The 22,839-nt window shown below is 47.8% G+C and overlaps 1 protein-coding gene across 10 annotated transcripts in view; it reads left to right on the forward strand.

Annotated features, from left to right (window-relative positions):
• Window positions 1-22,839, forward strand: part of TRAK1 (trafficking kinesin protein 1) — a 118,610-nt gene that overhangs the window by 11,401 nt on the left and 84,370 nt on the right. For all 10 annotated transcript variants that reach the window (XR_006385060.1, XM_044252444.1, XM_044252438.1 and 7 more), the window contains exon 2: window positions 19,759-19,953. Coding sequence is in view for 8 of the 10 variants with exons in the window: in XM_044252438.1 (XP_044108373.1) it covers window positions 19,759-19,953 (195 nt within the window). In the remaining 2 variants the exon portion in view is untranslated. The remainder of the gene's footprint in view (window positions 1-19,758; window positions 19,954-22,839) is intronic.

A 22,839-nucleotide genomic window follows, 5' to 3' on the forward strand; every position in this document is an offset into this window, starting at 1 on the left:
TGCAGCATTTACTATGGGACATTGGGCACATCAGCTCGTCTCCGAAGCTGTTTCTGCATCTCTAAAATGGGATGAGAGTAAGAACCTCAAGGTCCTTCGGTGTTGGTACTCAGCATGGTGATTCCTGTAAAGTCCTTGGTACAGCGGTGCAAGGAAGGTGTTCAGTAAGGATTGGTGACTGTTGTTCCTTACGGCTCTGCTTAATTCCCATTAGGGTGAAGCTGCGTCCATGCGGCCCAGTTTAGTGGGAAATCTGCTAGAGACCTTGCCCGTCGTCCTCATCTCTTAGTTCACCATCCGCACTGCGTGATTTGAATTCCAGGAGTGAGGAGTCAGGCTTTGGATCACCTACTGGGGTGTGCCTTATGCAAACAGGGATCATTGTGTGTTTTGTGATTTGAGCCTTGAAGTTTCACAGGTGTCTGTCCTGGGACACACGTGAACACACGTGTGGGGACACGTGGTCAGGCCGAGGCTCTGGGGAGGCCTTGCAGGGCCCCGGCTTTTTAACCTGCAGTCATACTGGGGCCTGCCTCCGCGCTCCGGGCCAGTGGGCATCCCATTGCCGGAGGACTAGCCTGGAGGACTTATGTTTTCAGTTTCTCTTTCCTCCCTTCTTTTTACTTCTCCCATCTTTCCTCTCCTATCTTTGTCCCCCCTTCCTCTGTCCTCCCTATTCCCTTTCTCCTTTTCCCCCTGCCCTTCCCTCCATATAAGAGAAATGGTTTCTTCTTTTTTCTCTTTTAGAAATATTTATTTATTTTTAGAGAGAGTGTGCGACCGCGCTTGCTTGCACGTGAGGGTGGGAGCAGAGAGAAAGGGAGAGAGAGAATCTCAAGCAGACTTCCCACTGAATGTGGAGCCCGACTCAGGGCTCGAGCCCTGGAATCAGGACCTGAGCCGAAATCGAGAGTCAGACACTTAACCGATTGAGGCACCCCTCTTTTTTCTTTCTCTAAAAATTTTACAGACTCTGGAAGCTGTGTCGCGTTCGACCAGAACTATGGTAGAGGCTACAGGATACAGGCCCTGCTGGGTTAATGTTCTTCAGTGCTTTTTTAGCACAAGGTGGCCCGTTGTGTTTGGGTAGCAGGCACCTTCTTCTGTTCCTGGACACATCCTGGGATAATGAAGGAGCTCCATTATGCTGATTTGGAACATGCTGGGGTTTGGCTACAAGAGGAAGATTAGGAAAGGTGTTTCCCAGCCACGCTGCTGAGCGTGCTGGTGAGCAAAGACAAGAGAGGGGACGGGTCCTTAACACCATGTGTGTAGTCTGTGTGCGGTCGGTCTAGAGAATTCTCAGATGGAGCTAAGTGGGAAGGGAGGACTGAGTGTTTGCATGTGACCTCTGGAAGTCTTTAGGAGGGAACCTGACCACTGGGAGAAGGGAAGAAGGAGGGAGAACGTGCAGAGACTGGCTGCTCCTCCTGTGGGTGATGGCAAGCTGCTGGAAGGTGGTTTTACCCTGAGTTACTGCCCTGCAGAGAGGCTGTTTTAGACCTTTCCCAGCCTATCTCATCCCCCACCCCTGTCACCCTAGCACTGTTTCAGAATAGATGATGGGGTGCTGGGCGTGGGCCCCTCCCAGCATGGGAGTTCTCAGCCTTCTAGAGCTTTCCACTATCCTCATGGTGCTTTCTGATTTCCCCTAGTGCTTCCGGGAGTCCAGGGACAAGGCAGGGCAAGGTGGACACTTGTCATGCAGAATTGGGTGAAAGTACCGTGGAGTGAGTGGGGTAGTTGAAGCAAAGGGCTGTGGGATTCAAGCTGGAGGGAAGGGCCCAAGAAAGGCAAAGTGGAGGAATCACAGGGCGGTGGTCTCCAGGTGGTGCAGTGGGAATAAATGAGGGGGAACTGTGAGGAGAGGGGGCACGAGGGGCTGGAGGGGCTGGTCATGATCAGGGAGGTGGGTGTCTGAATTTCAGATTTCAGGTGGCCTAGACTCGGCTCGCAGAGGTGGAGCGTGTGGTCAGGGAGGAACTAGGGAGTAGAGACGTGAGTGTGAGCAAGGGTGGCTTGAGTCTCAGGTGAGCCAGCGTAAGGGCAGGTGGAAGGAAATGAACCCTCTGTAGCTGGAGGAGCTGGAGAATGCGGATACCAACTCTAGACCCCGAGTGGACCAGCTCAGAGCAAGACTCGAATCCTCATGTTCCAGGAGGTCTTCCGCCCTCCTGGATTTTGATCTGTGTGCTGGAACACGTATGTGGGCCGCGCTGAACCTGCCCAGTGGGGGAGAACCTTCCTTCTTGCTTCTCAGTGGCTGGGAAGATGATAGGGCTAAGCCTGGGGCATGGCGACCCTGACATTCCTTCTCTTACAGGAATTCTGTTCTCCTTTTCAACCCAACTTGCCACGTTTCAGCTTATCTGATAAATATAATTGTACTTCTTTTTCTGTATCAAGAAAAACCTTGACAACAGTTCGTTCAGATGATCATAACTGCGGGCGTGAACTCCGCTGCTCAGTGTCATTTCAGGTGTTTCTCCCTATTTATGTGGGGGTTTGTGGTGGTAAAAAATGGGAAGGGACAAGTCTGAGAAAAGGTAATGCGAGTCCCCTGCTGCCCAGTCTCCTTTTCCGGACCAGGAGGCCGGGAGGGGTGCTAGGCCCACCCAGGTGTGCACGCAGCACCATCTAGTGGGCGAGAGAAGCACCAGCAGTAGGAGTGACCGCTTAACCCAGAGACCAGAGGCATCCCGTACCCTGGGGTTGGCAACTTCCGAAAGTGGTTGAAGGAAAGAGGAGGTTAATTGTCCACAGAATCCCACAGGAAGGCAGACGGCTTCAGTTGTGTAGAACAAAACAAATCTCCGTCCATCCCTCCATGCCTTCCTCTGTCTTGTTCCTTTTACCTTTATTCTAATTGATCCCCGTCTGCTGTTTGCTGGAGTTCATTCCAGAGATTGTTTTTTGCAATTTATGAGAAGAGGGAGGGTATTAGGAGAGCCAAGCATGACGGTGTCTTTCCTGCTTAGGCTGCTGTTTAGGAGGTCCTGGTGGTGGTGTGATTTCAGTGCCATGCGGGCAACTTTTTTCTTCCAGCCCTCAGTCGTTATATGTTACGTCATTTCAAACTGAGTCGGGTGTTGCTGGGTAACACACCACTCCCAGATCCATAGTGGCTACTGTAATGTTTATTCCTAGATTGTGGTCTTCAGTCACCTGAGGATGGCTCGGGCGTCAGTTCAGGTCTGCCCTCCTTAGCTCTCATTGGAGGATTTGGGCTGAAGGGGCCCCGGCTGTCTTTGGCCATCCATCTCCTTCTCCTGGCAGAGGACAAGGCTTACACGGACAGACTCCGCCAGCATATTCAGAGTCTCTGGCTACACGTGCAGCAGAGTCTCTGGCTGGCATTCCAGACCGGCCGAGGCGAGTTCTGTGGCCCCACTCAGTCACAGAACTGCAGAGTGGTGTTTTGTTCACAGTGCACCAAAACCAAGGTAGATAGTGAAGGAAGAATTGTGAATAAGATGAACAGCCAGATTTTTAGAAGATCCTCGAATGGCTGAGGTCCCTCAGTGGCCTTCAGGAAGCCACAGGGAGTCCACGATCTCTCCAGTGGCTCAGAATACCGGTTGGCAGACCTTTCCCCTAAAGATCAGAGGGTAAAATTTCAAGCTTGTGGATCACATGACCTGTGTCACAACAACTGGCCTCTGCTGTCATAGCTGAAAGCAGCCACAGACAGTATCTCAAGGAATAGGTGTATAGCTGGGTTTCGGTAAAATCCTTATTTATGAAAACAGGCCAGGGTTGGATTTGACTGTGGACTGTGGTTGGTGGACTCCTGGTGCAGACGTTCAAGCCCTCATTTCTCTCTGGATGTCAACCTAACAGTAAGCGAGGAATAGCCTTTGTTGGGAGGCTACTGGGGAGTCCAGTAATACTCTACTCACCATGCAGCATGGTCAAGCTGTAAACTGGTTCTTTGTCACTGAATTTTCTAGGCAGCCAAAGCTTCTTGTCTCTACATAACGAAACCTCGTTTGGCTTAACCTGTTCTCCATGGAAATGTCTGGAAAGGGTATGAGAAGATCCTTGGTCTTTCCAAGGATGATAGGAAAGGCGATTTAACCTTTATGTTGGATTCCGATTTATCTTTCAGGAATAGCATTTTTGGTGAAGGACTTTGAGGTGGGCCCAAGTAAGGGTAGTAGGTGTGCTCACCGACCCTGCTTCCCCATCTCTTGTGGTTATGTTTTATGTGTGTGACCATTCCATTGAGATATAATTCACCCATTTAAAGTCTGTCGTTTTATGGCCTCTAGTTTGTTCACAGGGTTGTGCAATGGTTACCACAAATCAATTTTAGAACACTTTCATCACCCCCAAAAGAAACTCCAGACTCTTTAGCTGTCACCCCCAATCCACTCCCATCCACACACCTCCCTACAGTGTGGCTGAATTTAAAAAAATTTTTTATTTATTTATTTTTTCCCAGTATTCCAAGATTCATTGTTTATGCACCACATCCAGTGTTCCATGCAATACGTGCCCTCCATAATACCCACCACCAGGCTCACCCAACCCCCCTTTCCCCTCCCCTCTAAAACCCTCAGTTTGTTTCTCAGAGCCCACAGTCTCTCATGGTTCATCTCCTTCTCTGATTTCCCCCAACTCCTTTCTCCTCTCCTTCTCCCAGTGTCCTCCGTGTTATTTCTTATACTCCACAACGAAGTGAAACCATATGATAATTGACTCTCTCTGCTTGACTTATTTCTTCCAGTCCCATCCATGTTGATACAAAAGTTAGGTATTCATCATTTGATGGAGGCATAATACTCCATTGTATATATGCACTACATCTTTTTTATCCATTTGTCTATTGAAGGGCGTCTTGGCTCTTTCCACAGTTTGGCGACTGTGGCCATTGCTGCTATGAACATTGGGGTACAGATCGCCCTTCTTTCCACTACATCTGTATCTGTGGGGTAAATAACCCAGTAGTGCAATTGCAGGGTCATAGGGAAGCTCTGTTTTTAATTTCTTAAGGAATCTCCACACTGTTCTCCAAAGTGGCTGCACCCACTTGTGTTCCCACCAACAGTGTAAGAGGGTTCCCCTTTCTCCACATCCTCTCCAACACACATTGTTTACTATCTTCTTATTTTTGGCCGTTCTAACTGGTGTAAGGTGGTATCTCAGTGTGGTTTTGATTTGAATCTCCCTGATGGCTAATTAGAAAAATGATGAACATTTTTTCATGTGTCTGTTAGCCATTTGTATATCTTCTTTGGAGAAATGTCTGTTAATGTCTTCTGACCATTTTTTGACGTGATTATCTGCCCCCCCCTTTTTTGAGTGTTGAGTTTGAGGAGTTCTTTATAGATCTTGGATATCCAATGTGGCTGAATCTTTAATGAGCTTTTGGATGGTCACCTCTTGGAATCTGCTACCCTGGTTTCTTGGCCCTAACAGGCTCAGCTTGGCCTTGGAGAGCAAAGCGAGGAATCATCTTCATCATCATCTTTTTCTTCTTCTTCTTCTTCTTTTTTTTTTTTAAGAATTTATTTATTTATCATGGGGGGAGGGAAAGAGAGAGAAAGAATGAGAGAGAGAGAGAGAGAGGAAGTGCACAAGCAGGGGAAGCTACAGGCAGTGGGAGAAGCAGGCTCCCTGCTGAGCAAGGAGCCAGATATGGGACTTGATCTCAGGACCTGGCACCATGTCCCGAGTTGAAGGCTGATGCTTAACCCACTGAGCCACCCAGGCATCCCTGGAGCCAGGAATCTTCTTGAGTGGTCATCATGCTCTGCAGGTGCACAACTAATACTTTCACTGCCCCTGAGAATCTGGGCATCAGAACTACATCAGCTGAGGACATAGCTTTAACATTTGCCTTTATCATACCTTTCTTTTTCTTCGCTTGTATTTTGCTTTGAAGGAATCGCCCTTTGTAATTTTATACTTGTTTTGAGACCTGGTTCAGGGAACGTGGAATCATTTCACACTCGGGTTTTATTGGTTTTACCTATTTTGCTTAACTGCTTATTGTTGGGTTATGGTAATGGTTTTGGGGATGAGTTTGTAGTCTTTTAATATCCAGATGATCTCACTTTATGTTTTGAAAAAGTGGTCATTGTTTGCCTTTAAACAGAATTTCCTGCCTAGGAAATAATTTAGATGAACAATAAAGCAGTGGACTGCATTCAATGGTCGAGACACGGTAGGCATTATGCTTTTAAAAAATTGTGTTCTATTAATAAAATAAACTTGTCCTGATCTGGCATCTGACCGTTGATCTCAGTGTTTAACCTTGGACATGAATTGGCTTTCATCCCATCGTAAAAGCTAACTTTGGGGAGTAGAGGACCTGGGGAGGATGTGGGCCTTGAACTCTGGAAGCTGCTCAGCTGTTTTTCAGGGCAGCAGCTTTTCAAAGCTGCCTTGAAAGCGTTAGAGAGGCTAACCATAAAGACTGGGTATAGATGTTTCTGGGAAACAGAAAGCAATTGTTAGTGTAAAAAGTTAATCTTTTCAAAACAGGAGACTGGATCTGAACCCACAAATTAAAGCAAACAGGAGTCAAGGGGGGAGAGGGAGATGGGTGAGGTGAAGTCTGATAAGCTGTCTTTGCTGTGGAGAAGCAGAAAAATAGACGTTTACCTCCTAGTGACTGAAAGATAACTGCCGAGCAGCGGCTTCACCTGGTAGGGTTTACATAGTGGTGGTAGTCCTCCACCTTCTTATTACTGTCGTTTATTATCATTATAAAAAGTACAGCTGGTGGGGCGCCTGGGTGGCTCAGTGGGTTAAAGCCTCTGCCTTCGGCTCAGGTCATGATCCCAGAGTCCTGGGATCGAGCCCCTCGTCGGGCTCTCTGTTCAGCAGGGAGCCTGCTTCCTCCTCTCTCTCTGCCTGCCTTTCTGCCTACTTGTGATCTCTGTCTGTCAAATAAATAAATAAAATCTTTAAAAAAAAAAATACAGCTGGATCCCTACATTGCTCTCACACCCAGTAAAATCCACATGGCCCAAAGAGAATGAGCATCAAGAAAGAAGCCAGAAAGGTGGTAGAAGTAAACATTTCTGGATATTTTAATCATCTCGAGATGGGCAAGGCCATCCAAATGCTGGAATCAGAGGCTAGAACTGTAAAGAAAAGGAGGGATCATTGTGACGATTTAAAAAATGAAGCCTGAGACGGGGATTCTTGCTGGAACTTGATGCTTCTGTTCCTGAAAAGCTCACATGTTCTTCGGAATCACCAGCCAGAAATAACAGGACTTGAATGACTTTGTAGCCAGAACACTAAAAAGTACAAAGCACCCACGGTGCATGGAGAGATAATGTGAGACTGTGGGAACCGTGCAGGGCAAAGGCTGGGAGCCGTGCAGAAGTGGGGGCTCTGAGCCCTGCAGCTCTCATGGAGGTGGGCATAGGAGGAAGGGCAGCCTCTGTGAGGAACCCCCCTGCAAGGCTGGGCTGCACCTCCTGGGGGATGGAGCCCTATGTGCAGTGCTTATTTTAAACTTCTTTAAAAGAGGGCTGAAAGGAGTCCTGCCTGTGCAGTGTAAGAGGGCTTCCCTGCTTAATACCAACATAGGAGCTCCTGCTAGAAAGTCCTATTGCAGCACACAAGGCTGTGTGGGAAAACCCAGGAAACACGAGTAGGGCTGCATGGCCAGTGGGGGGAAGGCGGGGCAGGTGGCAGGAACAGTTGCTCTGTATTTGATAGGGAATTGATATAAAGCTTCCTCTGCGTATAACAATATTAAAGAAGAGATAAGCAAGAAAAAATACATACGAGCATCCTGTAAAAGCAAAAGGCCAATATGTTTGTGAAAAGAGGTTGGATATTATTAAGGAATAAAGGCCAACAGCCAGCAGGTGCATGGAAAGGTGCTCAGCATCAGCAGTCATCAGGGAAATGCAAACCAAAACCACAGTGAGGTATCACTCCTCCCTCCCCCAGCTATTAGAATGGCTCGGAGCTATTAGAATGGCTCCTATGGAAAAGACAAGAGACAACACATGTTGGTGAGGATGTGGAGGAGAGGGGACCCTCGTACACTGTTGTTGGGAATGTAAACAATACGTGTTTCCACTTTTTGGCCCTGGGGAAGAGTGTTGCTGTGGATGTTTGTGTACAAGATTTAGTTTGAATACACACCTTCAGTCCTTTTGAGTATCAACCCAGGAGTGGAATTAATTGTAGGGTCATATGGTGATTCTGTGTTTAACTTACCGAGGAGTTGCCATACTGTTTTCTGGAAGGGACACCTTTTGAGTATGACAGAATGATACTAATACTTACACTGGGAGAACAGGCATGAACTGGGGCTGCCCTTGGGGAAGCCCAGACAAACAGGCGTCCTTGCTCAGCCTAGCCCCGCCATCTTCTCTCTTCCCTTCCCTCCTGGTGTTAGCCACCATCCAGATGGTGTGCTCGCTTCCCTCCCATGTTTTTCAACTTCTATTCCACGTGTATCCTTTCTTGTCCCTGAGGGGCCAAGGTCCTCAGGTTTCCAGTCTGAGAAAAGGAAATCCCTAATGCAGTGACCATCTTTCATTTCTTTTAAAAAATAAAATAGTGGTAAAATACACATAACATAAAACTTAACGTTTTAGCTATTTTTAAGTATACAGTTCTGTAACATTAAGTACCTTCAGGGTTAAGCTAGTACTGCCTTCATCCATCTCCAGAACTTTGTCATTTTCCCCAGCGAGATTCTGTACCCTTTAAGTCCCCTGTACCCCTCCCTCCAGCCTTATGTCTTCACCGCCATCAATTCGACTTTCTGTTTCCATGCGTTTGCTATTCTAGGTTCCTCACAGAAGAGGAAGCATGCAGTGTTTGCCGTTTTCTGACTGGTTCATTTCACTTCATCTGAGGTCTTCAAGGTTCATCCATGGTGTAGCTTGTGGTGGAATTTCCTTCCTACTTAGGGCTGAGTGATAGCCCCCTGTGTGTATAGACCACGTTTTGATGTCTATTCATTCATCTGTGACCACTTAGGTTGCTTCTGCCATTTAGCTGTTGTGATTGTGGGTATACAAATATCTTTTCGAGTCCCTGCAGTTGCTTATCCAGATTTAGAATTTAAAAAAAAAAAAAAAAAAATTATTTATTTATTTATTTATGAGAGAGAGAGAGAGAGAGAGAGAGAGAGAAACAGAACAGGTGGTGGGAGGGGCTGAGGGAGAAGCAGCTTCTTCATTACACAGGGAGCCCTATGTGGGGCTCAATCCCAGGACCCTGGGATCGTGACCTGAGCCGTAGGCAGATGCCTGACTGACTGAGCCACCCAGGTGCCCCCCAGATTTGGAATTGTTGGATCATAAGTTAGTTCTGTGTTTAACTCTGGAGGAAACCGGTTAGCCATGTTTTCATCCAATGCACTGTAAACATGCTTATGTATTTGGCATGCTAGATTTTTTTGGATTCCTTTCTTAGATTTGATCCTATAAGTGAGAGTACTGGCTTGAGGGTCATGACACATTTTTGGTTCTCCAAACATGCTGTCAAACTGTTTACTGCCAGTGTTGTTCCAGTTTATACCAGCTCCATCTGTCTAAACACTAATTCAGCTGGGAGCATTTTAATTGCAGTTATCACCCCGACCATGGCTATTTTTGTGTAAAATTACTTCCCCCCTGGTGATTTAGTAATTATAAAATACACGCTTTTAAGAGAAATGATCAAGGAAATTAGAAGACCAAAGTATTTTTTTTCTGTTTCTCTCCCACTAAAACAAATTATTCTAAGAGGGAGGAACACTCCCGATTTTTGGTGTGTGTGCAGGTTTAACCATGGGCTGAATTTATACATAGTACTTTTTCCTTGTAAGATAAATTTCTGTACAGTTCAAGCTGTATGTCTCCGTATAAGAATCTATCCAGCCCGCAGTGTGACATCATTTGCTTTTGTCAATTTCTATGCAAAGCCCACTTGGGGGCGCTCTTTCAGAAAAGCTGGATTTGGTTTTGCCACTGGGGATCCCCCATAGCAGGATCCGCCTCCTTTGCTGTGCCTTGCCTCTTCTTGCCCTCTGTTCTTGCACAACACCCTGGCCTGTTGGGGTGTATGGTGCCACGGTCGGGTGCACAGGACTGCACCGTAGCGTCACGTCAGCAATCCTGCGTGTGAACATGGCCGTCCGGCCAATGGGCCGTCTCTGCTGCTGTGCTCCTGGCGGGGGTAGGTGTCCTCCAAGCTGGTGTTCGTGATTATGCGATAGTTGGGGACCTGAGACCAGGTCTCCGTGGAGTCCACTCTGTGTCATTGTTTATCCTTTTTCTTAGGAAGACTTGCTTCTATGGTAGGTAGGGTCACAGCCATTGCTGAGAATTCCCCTGTGTAGGTTTTCCTTCCTATAGTTGGCCTCTTCTTTCTGTGTCCATGAGGTTTTCTCTGTGTGGCTCTGCCCCTCCCGGGGATCACTTGTGCTGCTCTCAGCAAGGGAGCTGACCCTCAGTGGGGTGGGGCAGAAGAGGAGGGGAGGGAGGACTGGGGACTGTCCCTCTGGGGCTGGAACATGAGCTGAGGTGCCGCGGGTGGACAGCAGGGCTTCATGTCTGGTCCACCTACAGCCCTTCACCTTGTGGGGCCTTTTCTCCTGTGTAAGGCGAAGGGGAGGGTGAGGACAGGCTCATGGTGAGCGCACACTGGTTCTCAGGAGGAGTCTGAGAAGGGTCTTTGTGCACATAGGGTAGGGTGGAGTGTGGACGAGATGGAGCCAGTGGAGAGACCTCCTCGCCCTTGTGTACTGTTTGAATATTGAGCCACATGTCTTACCAATTCATTTTATTTTAAAGAAACCAAATTCAGTTAATGAACACCACCGGGGCTAGGTATCAACTCTCGGTGTGCAAGACCCCTTGGAGGGCTTGACATAAAAGCCAGTTCCTGGGTCACACCATCTAGATCCTGGTACGGGAGGTCTAGAGTAGAGCCTCAGGAACCATCTGAAGACCCCTCAGAGAGAAGCCCACCTATTGACAATGCCACCCTCACGTACGGTTCCTGGGAGGGTTCCTCAGCATGGATCAATAAAGGAAGGGAAATGCTTTCTTATACATTCCTTCCCTGGAGGATCCTCGCCAGGACCCTCCTGGAGTGAGCTATGTGTCAGTTAGGGTTGTGGGGAGATGGGCTAGGGTGCGGGGTCCAGCTCAGCCCCTTGCTAGCGGAGTCACTTGGGGTTCTCACATAATCTCTGAGACTTTGGTTTCCTCTTCTGTAAAATATGTTCTTAATTCTCCCCTTGCACTGCCTGCTGGTTCATGAGAGTAGATGAAATTCAGGAATAGGTACTATGTGCGTTGCATCATTCAGAAAACGTTTGTTGAGCGCTTACAGATTACCAAGGTAGGGTGTTGTATAAATAGCGGGGAGGACAGATCAGCATCCAAGATGACACTGTCCCTTTCTGAGGCCTCTCACGTGGTGGGCTGTGGAGCAGGCTGAGCACCTGCTCCACATCGGGTCTGTCGCTGGTTGCTCCCAGACATTTGGCTACCAACTCAGCCTCTCTGAGTACAGTCTTTTTTCCGTTATGTGAGGCAGTCGAGCCAGTAATTTTTAGCTCTAATGGTCCTTTTGCAGTTTGTGAAATTACAGCTTTTGTGATATAGAGCATGACTACTAACCCTGAGTTCCCTGAAGATGCTGAGGAGAAACTCTCAACCGTGTGACCCTATAGTAGGAATGTTCTAGAAAGACACGAGTTACAAAATATCACATGTGTCTCTAGCACCAGGATGGCCCCTGTGTAAGTCTTTGCATCTGTGCCCTTTCATCTTAGTAATGTCAAGAAAAATGAATTGTTTCCAAGTCTGTACAAGTGATTTGCAAGTGGCTGAGAAGGAGAAGGGTCGTGTCTTATGCGGTCTTTAAAACACTGCTGAGGGTTTACTGTCTCTGCCAAGCATAGTGGTTGATTGGAGGCTTATCACCTCTCCAGAACCTCCTCAAGCATAGGCCTGGGGTCAAGTTCCTCAGCTACCACCCTTGTGGCTAAGTGGACACATGTTGGGCAGAGAACTGGAATGGGTTGGGGTAGGGGAGGAAAAAGTAGAAGATAGACGGACTTTCAGAATATGGCCAGTTTTGTTGAGTTAGGTTCCTTTGCTTTTTCTTTGATTGTTACCTTTATCGTAGTCTAGAGCATTCTCCCGAGGCCCAGAGTGAGACACTAGCTTTGGAAATCCCTGCGCACAAACAGGAGGCACACGCATGTTTAATGTGGCTCTCGGGTGTTTATAGAATTCTTTTCTTTTTTTTAAAAAGATTTTATTTATTTACTTGACAGAGAGAGATCACAAGTAGGCAGAGAGGCAGGCAGAGAGAGAGAGGAGGAAGCAGGCTCCCTGCTGAGCAGAGAGCCCGACGCGGGACTTGATCCCAGGACCCTGAGATCACGACCCGAGCCGAAGGCAGCGGCTTAACCCACTGAGCCACCCAGGCGCCCCTGTTTACAGAATTCTAAGTGAGTGCCTGACATTAACAAAAATCAAGAGATCTCATGTAAAAATGCAGGTTCCTCTCAGAAGGAATCAGCATGTCCGGGGCTGCGGGCGCCCCCTGGGTGGAGCAGGGTATGCCCTACAACAGCCCTTGGCCCAGCGCGGATAGGGCTGGAATCGAGCTTTTCTGCAGCCGCACACCTTTGTTCTGTGCATGCAGAAACTGAGTTCCAGATGGATGAGATGGCACTTGCTGGGGTGACTGGGAGAAGTTGGCGACAGAGCCAGGCTTGGGGTCCCCTCCCCTGAGTTCTCTAACAGCACTCCTCCTGGACCTGGCCCCTTCCGGCAGGTGGCAGTCTTGCTTCTGGCTTGCCTCCCAGTCTGTCTCTTCCCTGACTTGACCCGGTTCCCTTGTTCCCCTCTCTCCTGATTTAGCATTTCTTCTCAGGAAGGCCTCCTCTTTATCCAGCGCTGTCCCCTCTCTCCTTTTGTTCCTTCTCCTCCCCCTGTTGTTGGCCCAGGATCTCCTGGAGCGTGGGTTAGTGTTTGGGAGGCTTCTCCCCTGCATCTTTGCAGTTCCCCATTCTCCCCCGGGCCCAGAGCCCTCCAGCTTCAGCGTGCAGGCAGGGAGGCCCAGAGACCCCGAGGGAGACACCCCCACTCCGTCTGGGGATGGCCACCACTCAGTGTGTAACTGCACGGTCCTGGATATGCTGATTTCTTCTGAGAGGCCAGGGATCTGTGTTTTTACATGAGCCTCCCTGATCTTTAAATGTCAGGCACTGATTTAGAGCTGCCGCCTCTGCTGTAAAACGTTAAGCATTATCTCAGGCACCTGGCAAGTTCCATGAAGCTGGCATGTCACCTGTGTATCAGAGGGGTCCCCTTCCAGCCCTTCTGTGGGAATGAGGATCTACTCAAGGCAGGTGTCGAGTGGACATAGTGCCCCCATGCCCCCCGACCTTCAGCACCTTGTCCCACCTCCCAGCCAGTCCTAAATGTAGCCTTCATCCTTGGGTAGGAGGAACCCACTCCAAACCTTATGCCTTGGAGAAAACCTAGGAGGGATTATAGCCCTGAATTGTTGAGGAGACCCATTATGTTTTGCCCCCCAGAGTGGTGTGGTAAGAATAAGGGGCATTGGATCCGATCTGTGTTTGCTAGTGATTGAGGGGACATTCCCTTCCCTGGGAGGACTTACCTCCAAAGTCCCCCATGCTGAGTGAAAACTGCAGCAATGCCGGATGCCCAGAGAGGCCTGAAAAAAATTGGCACTAGATGGCCCTGCCTCCCCCATGCTGAATGCTGGGCTTTGGTCTGTCTAGGATACAAGGCTGACAGACCAGCCCTGCCACCCACTGCTGGGTTTTTCCCTTGCCCTTGTCCCCATTGTTTACCCAACACTCAATGGTCTCTTACAGTTTGTTGCCCAGCTGGACAAAGGCGGGAACTCAGTTCTTCCCCTGAGGGGCTCACAGCTAGTCGAGAAGGGGCTGTAGAAAACACTGATCACGTTGTAGTGAAATCATCAGTGTACTCTGTACCTAGCCACAGGACACAAGTCAAGGCAAGCTTGAAATACAAGGTGACATTTGAGTGGTATTTTGAGATGGGAGTTTGCTGGGCAGCGAAGGGCATTCTGGGCAACAAGGACAGCTGGTGTAAAAACCAACATTCGTGAAAAAGTATGCTTAGCAAATGGTGAGAAGTTGGCGTGGCTTAACTAAAGAGGTACTGGATAAAACAGCAGAGTCTGCACGTGTTAAGAGAGGCTGTTTTTACGGACACCAAGGCAATAGTGCCTTCCACAAGGTAGACCTGTCTTTCCCTCCTCAAAGTTCCAGGTGAAGGCTGGGCTCAACCAGGTGGTCCCAGGCACCCAGGGTTGCTCTGGCCTTGCTCGTCTTTGTGTGGCTGAAGATCATTTCAGCTCCATCCCCTCTCTGCACGGACTGCTGGAGAACATGGCTTGGAAGCTCTCTTTATAGCTTGTGAACCAGGCATAGGGACTTACCTTGTGCAAGGAAAGATGGGAAATGTAGTTTTTAGCCTGGTGGCCATGTGCCCAACCACACCTTGGGAACTCCATTACCAAAAGGAAGAGGCTGAAATTGGATATTGGGAAACCTCTTTTCCGACAGCTTCTGTTTTAGGAAGGCGTGGGCTGAAACATGGAACACTATGTAGGGAGCTGGGAGGTTTTTAAAGCAGGGCAGTACCATGTTTTTAAAAAGTACCTTTCCTCAGATGGCCCTAGTAGCAGTGTGGCCAGCAACCTTGGGGCCGTTGTAGTAACTGGGGAAGGGGGAGATCCGCCCTGGGTGAGCCTGGCCTTCTGATGGTTTGACAGGCTGGACGTTGGTGGTTCCGGACTGTGTGGTTGCTGCACATCTCCCAGAAGCCAGGGACCTGTTGGGGTCTAAGTTCAATCTGCAGGCTTGATGCCCTTTATTTGAGGTTTATCTGAGAACACATTTTTATAGCTTCTTAATAATGTGAGTTGGGGGCCGCCTGGGTAGCTTAGTTGGTTAAGCATCCAATTTTTTTTTTTAATTTAATTTAATTTTTCAGTGTTCCAAGATTCATTGTTTATGCACCACACTCAGTGCTCCACGCAGTATGTGTCCTCCTTAGTACCCATCACCAGGCTCACCCATTCCCCCCCACTTCCAAAACCCTCACTTTGTTTCTTGGTGTCCACAGTCTCTCATGCTTCATCTCCCCCTCAGATAACCCCCCCCTTCACTTTTCCTTTCCTTCTCCTAATGTCCTTCATGTTATTCCTTATGCTCCACAAGTAAGTGAAACCATGTGATAACTGACTCTGTGCTTGACTTATTTCACTCAGCATAATCTCCTCTAGTCCCGTCCATGTTGATACAAAAGTTGGGTATTCATCCTTTCTGATGGAGGCATAATACTCCATTGTATATATGGACCATATATTCTTTATCCCTTCGTCCATTGAAGGGCATCTTGGCTCTTTCCACAGTTTGCCTATTGTGACATTGCTGCTATGAACATTGGGATACATATGGCCCTTCTTTTCACTACATGTGTATCTTTGGGGTAAATGCCCATCAGTGCAATAAGCATCCAGTTCTTGGTTTCGGCTCAGGTCACAATCTTGGGGTCCTGAGATCAAGCCACATTTCATTGGGCTTTAGACTCAGCCGGGAGTCTGCTTCTTTCTCTCCCTCCCCCTTTGTACCCCATGCCTGCCCATGTTCTCTCTCTCAGATAAATACATAAAATCTTAAAAAAAATAATAATGTGAGTTGGAGCTGTGCAGAAATGATGACAGTCAAGAGTAAAAAGGGGTCTTTCCCTCCAGGCTGGGCTAACAAGTGTTCTTTGACCTTGTCAGCTTGAGTAAGCCCCAGGAGAGGGGGTAGGGCCATCCTTCTTGCGCCTCTGACCCTCCCTGGTTCTGTAGACAAGTTCCTTCACTTCTCCACTCCGCTTCCTGGGCTCTAGGAGGGAAAATCACTCTGATGCCTCCCTCATTGGTCAGTGTGCTTAACTGCACATCCCTGTCATGCTTATGAAGTCATCTCCCTGCTTAGAGCAAAAACTTCCTGATCGGAATATCCTGGGAGTTCCCCAACATTTCTTGTGCACCCGCCTGGGAGGGACGGACTGCTGGTGGCGGAGGGAGGGGCACAGCTTTTGGTCAGACAGCTGAGGCTTCTCATGCAGGAGCTGCCACTTAGCTGCATGGCCTTGACCAACAAGATACTCCACAGCCCCTGTGAATCTCTGCTTCCTCCTCTGTTGATCAGAGCAGATGTTCTCTGTCTCAGGTTGCTGGCAGGTTCAGAGAGTGCCCTGCACGCAGCTGGCTGGGGGCCTGCAACACTGCAGGCATTCCTGGAGAATTCTAGAAGGCTCTCCTGCTATGTGTACCCAACCTCAGGCCTTGAGTTTGTCTTCTCCGTGGGGCAGATGTGGTGTTCCCCTCTTCACCCTGCCGCCAAGTTCAAGGAATGCTCCCTGGGTCTCTGCAGTCCTTCCCTGTGCTCTGATTCTCTGGACCTTCCAGGCGGCCGAAAACTTGCTATGTTTATATGGCTGGTCATGTTATGGCAAAATCAAATACACAGAATTGTTTGTTTTTAAAGATTTTATTTATTTGAGAGAGAGAGAGAGAGCATGAGAGGGGAGAAGATCAGAGGGAGAAGGAGACTCCCCACAGAGCTGAGAGCCCTATGCGGGACTCGACCCTGGGACTCCAGGATCATGACCTGAGCCAAAGGCAGTTGCTTAACCAACTGAGCCATGCAGGCATCTGATTTTTTTTTGTTTTTTGTTTTTTGTTTTTTTAAAAGAGGCATTTTGGCACAGTCTCACCTTTCGATACTTTATCTCGCCAGTCATCATGTGCTCTGAGGGAAACGACCTCTCCTGGACATCAAGACCTGCACTGTAAATAAGTTGACCTTCAGTTCTGGAAGTGTAGAAAGGCAGGTCAAGCCTCAGTCTGAGCAGCTGCCAACATGCTCAGAAGTGACCCGGTATTCTTAGAAGGGACTTCTGTTTTAGATAGTTGCCTTCCCTAGCACCCAGAGCAGTGACACCAGAAGACCCTGCGCTGTTGGGAGGGTGAGTCATGCAGGAATGACTGGTCCCCTGCCTGGTCTCCTCGGCTTAGGCTGGCACTGGAGCCCATCTGTGTTCAGTTACAAGAGGCTGCCAGTCAGGTGTCAGCCCTCCTTGACCCTGTGTCCCCTCAGCTGCAAGGCCGCCATTTTTTAAACCATGAAGCCTCTCCCCAAGATGAGCTTTGTGAGAACCTACTCTTCACTTGATTATGAGGGGTGGAAATACTTGCTTAGTTACGCACCCTACTTGAGCCTCTTGAGTGGCATTTTGTTGTTGGCAGGAGGTGAGAAGAAGTAGGAGACATCTGTCTTGAGCTTGGGCTGTTGGCACTGGCCTCAGAGAGGAGGCCCCTTCTGTTCACGGCAGACCTTTGCTAAGTGGCAGAGCAGCTCTGGTCTGGTTTTCAGCTGGCTGAAATGCCAAGAGCGCTTGCAGTGACATTTCCCACACGAAGCCAAGAATCCGAGTGTTCGGATGTTGTCTCCCTCCAGTCCCTAAAACTCCAAGGAAAATTCTAAATGTCTTCACTTTGTACTTATTTTCTTCTCTTTCCCCAGTGCCTGAAAAACCATACTGACTTCCTGAGTTGAAATGTTCTGTGGTAAAGCTTTGCATAATGAACTGAGTAAGACAGGGTGGGGTGTGTGGGGGTGTTGGTAGGAGGTGGAGGGAGTCTGACAGGTGCTTTCTGAGAGCTCTTGCCTACAGGGCGACACTGGGTCACCAAACGCTTCCTTGACCTGTGATTCTGTATATTTTTTTGCCTGTCCTGTGGCCTTAAACAGGAAGGACAGAGTCTCTGGGATAGCCGTTGTTGTGGGCACAGGAGGCTCCATATTATCCTCCAGTGTGAATGGCCCCGTAGCCACGCCCTGCTGCCACCTTTGCTTTGGTTCAGCCCCAAGAGCAGCAAAGGGACTGATCTTCCTTGCTCTGCTGGCCTTGGTTCCACCGTGAATCTCAAGGCTCCGCCCCGGGCCCTTCCTGCTCCCTCCGCCTCCCCTTTCCAGCTTGCTTTGCTCCCACTCTTTGTGCCACTCATTTCCTTTGTGTTCAGGCTGGGCCCCTCTCCTTGCCTTTGATGCCACCTTCTATGTCCTAAGAATGACTCCTAAGAGTGATCTCTTGTCACCATCTCTTCCTTACTTCACCTTGACCTTGTGTGGTTTCATGTATCTCCAGAGGATTTTCTCCTGCCCCTTCCTGCGCTTTGGAGAGGGATGGGAGGCGGAGTCCCATGTTCTGCCCTCCCCCTTGACCCAGGCTGCGGCCTCTGTTTACTCTTCAAGGCAAGAACATTGTGCAATAAACTTAAGAATTGCTCTGATTGCAGGGAGCTTGCTTCCTCCTCTCTCTCTCTGCCTGCCTCTCTGCCTGCTTGTGATCTCTCTCTGTCAAATAAATAAATAAAATCTTTAAAAAAAAAAAAGAATTGCTCTGATTGTAGTCTTTTTTTTTTTTTTTAGATTTTATTTATTTATTTGACAGAGAGAGATAGATCACAAGTAGGCAGAGAGAGGGCAGCAGGCTCCCCGCTGAGCAGAGAGCCCGATCTAGGAGGAAAGACCGAGGTAACTCTCTTGTCCAGCCGTGAGCACCATGGGTGCTCTGGTTTCTTTGTGGGGTCACAAGACCACCACTGCTCACATCTGCCGTTTGCGGTCATGGGTCACGAATATTCTCTGCGAACTGGGCCAGTATGGTCACTGATGTCAGGATTAGTTGAGAGATAATTAAGAGATAATCAAGGTTCACCCATTAGCATTTATTTAATTCATTCTTCCTCCCGGTAGAGAAGTTGAAGAAGACTTGTCTTGTCCTGGGTGCACTAGCTGTGTTGTTGTGTTTACTGTTTAATTACAAGGCCTCTTTAATGGGCTTTGTAGGGATGGATGGACCTTCACAGGCATTGCGGTGCACCCCTTGAGCACAGTCTGGGCCAGGACCTAGGAGGGGTACAGGTGGTGGATTGAGAAAAACCAGTGGTGGAAATTGGCCATCTCCCAGGGGGACAGATTGGATACTAAAATATCCAGAAGACAGAACCTAGCAGAATATCTAACAAAACACTGTAGGAATATGGAAGGGAGGAGAGAGGTTAATTCTTCTTGAAGTGTTCAAAACACCAACATATCCAGGAAGATCTAGCCTCCGCCTCAAAGGAGGGGCACCTGTTGCTTTAATGGTTGGAAGCCCCACAAGAACACAAGCATTGCAAAAGCAGGACCATGACAGTTGTGTTGACTGGTGCATCTCCTGTGTCTCTGAGACTCAGGGTATATTAGGATGGATGAATGGAAAGAAATACAGGTGGATGAACAGTTGAGTGAATTAAATGAAGGCAAAAATCCCAGATGGGGGATGGTTTGAGTGGTAAGAGTAGCAGGCAGCAGTTAGACATATTGGTGAAATTGTAGCGGGTTTGGCTTACAGGTAGAGTGTTTGAAAGAGAATGATCCGAGAAAGGGTCGGGAAGCCTGAGCCCAGAAAGCCTAAGGAGTTGTGGCTTCACTTTGAAGAAAGTGAGCTGCTAAAAACAGTATAGGAACTGTCTCAGGTAGGTCTTGTACATTTTGAGAGTGGAATTTAAGTTGGAAGAAGGCCCCTGAGGTGGCCAAATCTGGCCTCACCCTGCTTTGGGTAAGTAGGCGAAGACACCTGTTGGGGCCATGATGCCAGTGGTTAGCAGCCGCAAGGCCAGAGCCAGTTTTGGGCTCTCATTTCCCTGTCTTTTTCTCTGTAGACGTGTGCAACAGCACCGATCTTCCGGAAGTCGAGATCATCAGCCTGCTGGAGGAGCAGCTGCCCCATTATAAGTTAAGAGCCGACACCATCTACGGTTATGACCACGACGACTGGCTCCATACACCCCTCATTTCTCCAGATGCCAACATTGACCTCACAACCGAGCAAATCGAAGAGACGCTGAAGTACTTCCGTGAGTAGTTCCCTTTCATCTGGTGACAGCACTGTGATGGCCGGTGTCCTTAGCCATGGCCTCACGTGGGACCTCATGCTGGTTAGCAGGTCTTATGGCTTGCCATTTGTGGTAGGGTGTGCTGAGCAATGTGGCTCTAGGGTTGATCCACACACAAGGCCTTGATATTGAGTGTTCTGAGTAGAAATTTTAGGGTGGTGGGGACCAGGTACGAATTTTCATTTGAACCAGTTTTCTCTTAACTGTACAGAAGAATTTGAAAATACTCCCATTTCCCGCCTTTTACCAAAATACCATGTGAGTCCGTGGAAACTCTCCCTGGGAAGGAGTTTGCATTTAAACCAAAGTCACTGGGAACATCTTGGCTACGTAGCATTATTTATATGATATAGCAAGACATGTATACCAAGATTGAGCATTTTCTTTCTTTTTTTTAATTTTTAAATTGGGGTATAATTGACATATAACATTATATTAATTTCAGGTGTACAACACAATGGTTTGATATTTGTCTACACTGCAAAATGAATGAATGAATCTTTGTCTTGTTAACATCTGTCCCCATACATAGTTAGAAAAAAAAATTTTTTTTTCTCATAGTGAGAACTTTTAAGATCTACTCTCTTAGCAATTTCAAACATGCAATACGGTATTATTACTGTGGTCATCATGCTGTGCGTTACATTCCCGTGACATATTTATTTTATAAATATATTATAACTGGAAGTTGTTTTTTTGTTTTTTGTTTTTAAGATTTTATTTATTTGACAGACAGAGATCACAAGTAGGCAGAGAGGCAGGCAGAGAGAGAAAGAGAGTGGGGGGAAGCAGGCTACCCGCTGAGCAGAGAGCCTGGATGTGGGGCTCCATCCCGGGACCCCGGGATCATGACCTGAGCTGAAGGCAGAGGCTTAACCCACTGAGCCACCCAGGCGCCCCTGGAAGTTTTTTTTTTTTTTTTAAAGATTTATTTATTTATTTGACAGCCAGAGATCACAAGTAGGCAGAGCAGCAGGCAGAGAGAGAGGGGGAAGCAGGCTCTCCGCAGAGCAGAGACCCCAATATGGGGCTTGATCCCAGGACCCTGAGATCATGACCTGAGCTGAAGGCAGAGGCTTAGCCCACTGAGCCACACAGGCGCCCCATAGCTGGGAGTTTTTACCTGTTGACCCACTTCACCTGTTTTTCCTGCCCCCCCCCCCCAGCTCCCAGCTCTGCCTCTGGCAACTATCATTGTATTCTCTGTGTCTGTGAACTTGGTTTTCCAAGACTAACGATTTCTGTGTGAGAGCCCACTAAGCTGGTTACTCAGAAAAATCCAAAGGCTGCTCCAATGACAAACCTGTCATGCTCTGGGGCTGCAGAGTTGATACCTGGTAGGGTGAACAGTATACCACGTGGGTCCCCCCTCTTCCCCGGCAACGTGTGGTTACAAGGGTGTGAAACCCGATATTGCAGATTTGGAAAACGTGATAATTTTTTTAAAAAGCACATGCTTATGATGTTTCTAATATTCATTCAAGAGGCGCCTTTGTAGAAATCATTTTACACTTTAGAAATTCAACACAGCCCAATGAGGTTGGTAGGACAGACACAGCTCTCCATTGTCTTGACACCTCTGACTTTAAAATTCAAGTTAACTTTAACCTTGTCTGAGTTAGTGATGTCACTTTGGCAGTGAGATCATTTACATACCTGTGTATCATTGTATCACCTTTAAAAAGAGAAAGTATAGCAATCCTGCTTCTACTTGATGGTAACTTGGTTCAAAACCAGCTTTTAACGTCCATAAGGTTTCTGTAATTATTGTCTCAGTACAGAGTGATCTCCGGTGTTCTTGAATTTGGGAAATCATTTATAATAAACATGTTGGAACTACAAACTTCTCTTTTAGAATGTATCTGGGGCTATTTTCTCATTTTCTCTCTTAGATATCAATGAGAAGGGAATTTTGTTTAGACTGACGTGTGTGTTTATACCTGAGACAAATCAGGTGTATGAACACGGCAGGTAATCAGTTTCATTTGGAATAAAAATAGAATAATCTACACCTGGGCAAATATGAAGCATGTTAGACTTGTACCAGTGTTCCCAGTGGAGCTTTAGACTTTCTGACGTGTCTGGCAGTGAATAGGAAGCTCTTTGCTGGTCCCTTTTGTTGACTCACGGTATCTGTTATACCAAGAGATGTGGTTTTGGATAGAAAACTGTGTCCAGAGTCACGTCCTTGGCAAGTTCTGTCTTTGGTTCCTTCAGACTGCTTCATGGTAGAATTCAGAGCAGGACAGGTTTTCTTTGTTTGTTTTTCTTTTGTGGTTTTGTTTGTTTGGTTTGGTTTTGTTTGGTTTGGTTCTTTCCTCCCCCCAAATCCCCGTGTGTTACTTCTTCTTCCTTAAGAGATCCTCCTGTGATTCTGTGGGACCCTGCATGGCCATTTCTGCTGTGGGAGGCTCCTGGGTCCCTGCACGGGTGAATTGCTTATAGTCACGGTATAACAGGAACCATCCACAGGCAGGACTTCAGTATTCTCGGAGAACTTTCACATGAATTGCTCCTTTCTTCCCTATGCAGTGTCTGCAGTCTGGGCAGGGCTGGTTTGGTTATTGAAGAAGTGGAAGCATGGAGGGCTCCTGTATTTCTTCCATAGCACTGACCTTCAGCTTCTGAAATACTTGCAGACAGTAGACTCGAGCAGACGCTGTGGCTCATTTCTGTTTGTGCACTCCGTTTTTGGTTATGCATTTGGCAGTGGATAACAAAATTATGCCAAAATTAGAGGAAGCTGAGCGGAAACTCTGATAGTTCTTAGGGCACGGCTGCCCCCAAGTCTTACATTAATTTTGTATTTTTCTTCTGTGTTACTTGTGCTTAGAGCAAAGCGGGTAT

This window comes from Neovison vison, chromosome 6 (assembly GCF_020171115.1).
Source record: "Neovison vison isolate M4711 chromosome 6, ASM_NN_V1, whole genome shotgun sequence".
In the NCBI taxonomy this organism is placed as follows: domain Eukaryota; kingdom Metazoa; phylum Chordata; class Mammalia; order Carnivora; family Mustelidae; genus Neogale; species Neogale vison.